This window comes from Oreochromis niloticus, linkage group LG13 (assembly GCF_001858045.2).
Source record: "Oreochromis niloticus isolate F11D_XX linkage group LG13, O_niloticus_UMD_NMBU, whole genome shotgun sequence".
Taxonomy (NCBI): domain Eukaryota; kingdom Metazoa; phylum Chordata; class Actinopteri; order Cichliformes; family Cichlidae; genus Oreochromis; species Oreochromis niloticus.
In genome coordinates, this window is record NC_031978.2 from 32431643 (window position 1) to 32435474 (window position 3832).

General features: G+C 42.5%; 1 protein-coding gene across 1 annotated transcript; it reads left to right on the top strand.

Moving 5' to 3' along the window:
- The first annotated feature begins 822 nt into the window (after positions 1-822).
- LOC109199971 (probable peroxisomal membrane protein PEX13) lies at positions 823-1436 on the top strand. Its single transcript, XM_025897219.1, has 2 exons — positions 823-930; positions 1099-1436. Exons 1-2 carry the CDS (start codon positions 840-842, stop codon positions 1314-1316), a joined length of 309 nt encoding a protein of 102 aa, XP_025753004.1. The 5' UTR covers positions 823-839; the 3' UTR covers positions 1317-1436.
- The last annotated feature ends 2396 nt before the right edge of the window (positions 1437-3832 follow it).

Below are 3832 nucleotides of genomic sequence, written 5' to 3' on the forward strand. Positions count from 1 at the left end.
CATGCTGTGGAAGAGAACCACTCTATGAGCTCTTCATTCAGTTTGTGGACTGTGGTTTAGCTTGACTCCATGACGTTTCTGAACTAATGCTTTGCTCAATTAATGTTGCAATGAATTATAGGTGGATTTTACTATATTCTATCTTTATGTTGTCACCAAACAGATCTACAGATTTGGGACTAGCTACAGGCTCCTCCACCTCTGCTGGCCCTTCTGTCCTGCCCAGGATGGCGCCCCCGGTGCCCCTCGTCAGGTCCAGCAGTCCTAACGTCCATCCTACAGCTCCTTCTCCCCCTCTTACAGCCCCTATGAGAGCTTCATCTATGGTGGCTACAGGCCTGCAGGTACAGCTATGGTGGTGGCTACAGCCTGGGAGGATACAGATACACACCTCACCTTTAAAACGTCCCCCCCAGCAGGTTTGTGCTGCAGGCAGAAGGGATGGAACAGCAAGCACTCAAATATTCATATGAATACATTTTGTTGTTTTGAGAGGTGTACTCAACACAGGACAGTGGCTGCAGGTGCTAATTGTTTTGAATTAAAAGTAATTAAGGCTGCTGTTGTAAAATTTGATAATAGAATCTGAACCTGGTAATGTTCAGGGCTGCAGTACACGTGTAAAGATGAATCTGCTTGTATGACATCATGTGCCTTTCTGTAACTTTGTGGCAAATAAATTGGGTACCGTAACTTCTTATGCCATTAGTTACTTTACAACTGTAAGGAAAAGCAGAAGGACTTGTTTTTGGTTAAGACCAGTTAAAATTATGAATGTCTTTAATTCAGTTTCCTTGCTTGGTTTAGACACTAAGTGGGCAAGTGAGGAGGACGACCACATGGTGGCCAGAGGAGAATATGACTTTACAGCTGCTTCTCAGGAGGAGCTTTCTATGCAAGCTGGAGAGATGCTCGACCTCGCTCCTAAAGGTGATGAGATTTTTACTGGCTGTGGGACATTTGATTCTGGGTGCTTTGACCAAAAACCTTCTATTTTTGTTTTCCTTATTTTAGAAATAACAGATGAGGGCTTTTCTTTTGTGTGAGCGTGCCCCATGTTTACAACTATCACAGTTTTTTCCTCTCCCTCGTGTTTAGAGCTACAGTCCCGTGTGCATGGCTGGCTCCTGGCCAGTGTGGACGGTGAGACCACAGGCTCGTCCCAGCCAACTACATTAAGATCCTCGGCAAGAGAAGAGACCGCCGGGCCGCAGATATGGCGAGGCTCGCTCAGACCCACCGGGTGTACACGCAGGCACCCCAAACAACCTTGGCTGCACAAATACCCTAATCTGTGCCTCTACTGCATCCCATGAACGTACAGCATCTACCCGTATCATGTACAGTACATGAATGATCCATCTCGTCTTTCAGCTCAGTCTCATCAGATTCATTAAGTTCACCTGTATCCCCCTCCTGTGTGCAGTTTCCTCGTTTCCCTCTGTGTGTATTTATAGTAGTGATGGCCAGACAAAGCTTTCTGAAGCATTGAAGCTTGTGTTGAAAAACGGTTCATTACTCGAAGCTTTTTAACACAGTCCTCTCTGGTGACATCTGGTGGTCAAAAATATGAAGAGCAGCTTGAATCTAAAAAAAAAATAAAATGAACTGCTTCATTATGATTGTCCACTCTACAGAGTGGAATTCACAATTCACAATTGGCCGTCACTGATCACGTGACTCTGGCCAAACGACTCAAGCATCGGCAGAGTGCTTCTGAAGCGGTGTGTTGGTTTTTTTTGACACACGCGCCTGAGCGTCAGCTTCAAGCGGGCCATGACTAATTTATAGCATTTGGCCTCTTGTGTGCGTTACTGGTCCGTCTGTGTTCCTCCGTGCTGTTTTTTCTGCTTGTCATCCTTCGTGTTACCTCCGTTCCCTCGTGTCCAGGTTTGTTATTTGGTTCTCAGCTTTCCCAGTTTAGGTTTTCTTAGTTTTGTTTTTCGGCTCCCTTGCCTTTGTTTGTATGTCACTCTCCATAAATAAAGCTCACTCACATCAGCAGTGCCCGCATCTTGGGTCCTCCATTCATATCTCAACACGCACACATTTATTGTGTTGTTACATACTACTAGGAAGTGCTGAGAAAATATGAAATTATGATGGCTATTTATATAGCCTATAACACAGAACAGTGGGGACACAGAACCAAAACCTAAGAACTAAAAGACACATCAAGAAATCAAAGATTAATAAAACAAAACAGAAAACACTGGGCCATCGACCCAGGACCGTGGCATTCAGTTTCTCGAGGAATAATCAAAGCAAACATTTTTTTCTGTTTTTGAATAAGAGATTTCCTTTATGGGTTACATGATGGTGTAAGTTCCAGGACAGCTCATTTAGTTTGCGGAAGTGCTCCAAGGCCCCTATGAAACACATAATTGAAAGAATCTAATAAATTAGAGGGGTGCAGTAGCTGTGGTATGACTTTTTGTTCTCATGCTGCATGATGATTTATTTATTTATTTATTTATTTATTTTGTGGGAGGAAGTTGATTTCTCAGTCCATTGTGACGTGCAGATCTTTGACTGGCTTATGAACTATGTCAGGAGGAACTCAGCAGGAGAGGAAACAAGGACAAACCCCGGCTTGGTAAAAAGAAACAAGAACACAAAAAAATCAACATTATTACACATCCCTGAGCTGTCATTTACACCACCTGTGGTGCTTGATTTATTGGTCACTAAACGTGGTGTGTGTTTGGTGCATCACTGGCTGCGTGTTCTGTGTTGTTTGTCGGTCGTGGGGTTTGGGCATTGATATTTGACATCACAGCAGAGAGGCTGGATGTGATGTCAGAAAGATGACTGCTCAGGTGTTAGTATTGTGCCTCTGACTTTAGTCTGTGGATTTCCTGTTTTACTTTGAAGGTCTTGTCTCATGTTAGTGTATTCTGTTTTACTTCCTTGTCTTGTCTAATTAGTTCCAGCTGTGTTGTTAAGGAATGTTTTTATTCAATATGTTTACAATATGTTTATTCCTAAACAGGCATTAACTGTTTAGGAATAAACAGTTTAGGAACTGTTTAGGAATAAATCCATGTCTTTGGACTGTGGAAGGAAGCCAGCATATAACAGGCAAATATATATAGACTAGGGATGGAGCCGAACCCGAATACAGTATTTGGAAAGGCACAAATAACGTGTTTTTTACGAATACTTATTTCAAACAAATACTTTAAAAAATATTTGTATTCGGGAACAAGAAAAACTTTATATCAAAAAGCTGAGTTTCCTTATGAGACTGCAGTGCATGTCCGGATGAGTGAGTGACGTGTGAAAGAGGTGCCTGACACGGGCTGCTCCACACAGCAACAGAGAAGGCTTGGCTGAGTGAAAAAAGACTGAACTGCATCACTATTTTTGTTGAATAGATGTTTTTGTACCTTAACTGGGTTCCGGAGGCAGTTTATAACTTTCGCAAAGATCGGGAGATTATTCCATTGCTCTGGATTAATGACGTCTCCAGTCAGGTGCTCTCATCTTCGCTCTGTTTAAGTAGCTCTGTTAGCTCGGTAATTTAGACAATCGGCTGTTGACAGAGTATCGTTAACGTTTGGTTTAAAAAGTTAAAACAATGCTTGTGTAGTCATGTCGAATTGTATGCACTTGTGAGAGTTATATGGTACGTTTAAGTTACTCTGTCTTTTGCAGACAGCAAGATGTAGGCTATAGACTAATTAACCTTAGCATAGCTTCCCGTCACTCATTAACTTGAGTTAATGAGTGACCGTAACTTGAACTTAAGTTGAGGCTGAAACTCCCCACATGGATTTGGGCAACCAAATAGAAAAGAGTGTTGCTGCTGCTGAGCCATCTCTTGGTCCTC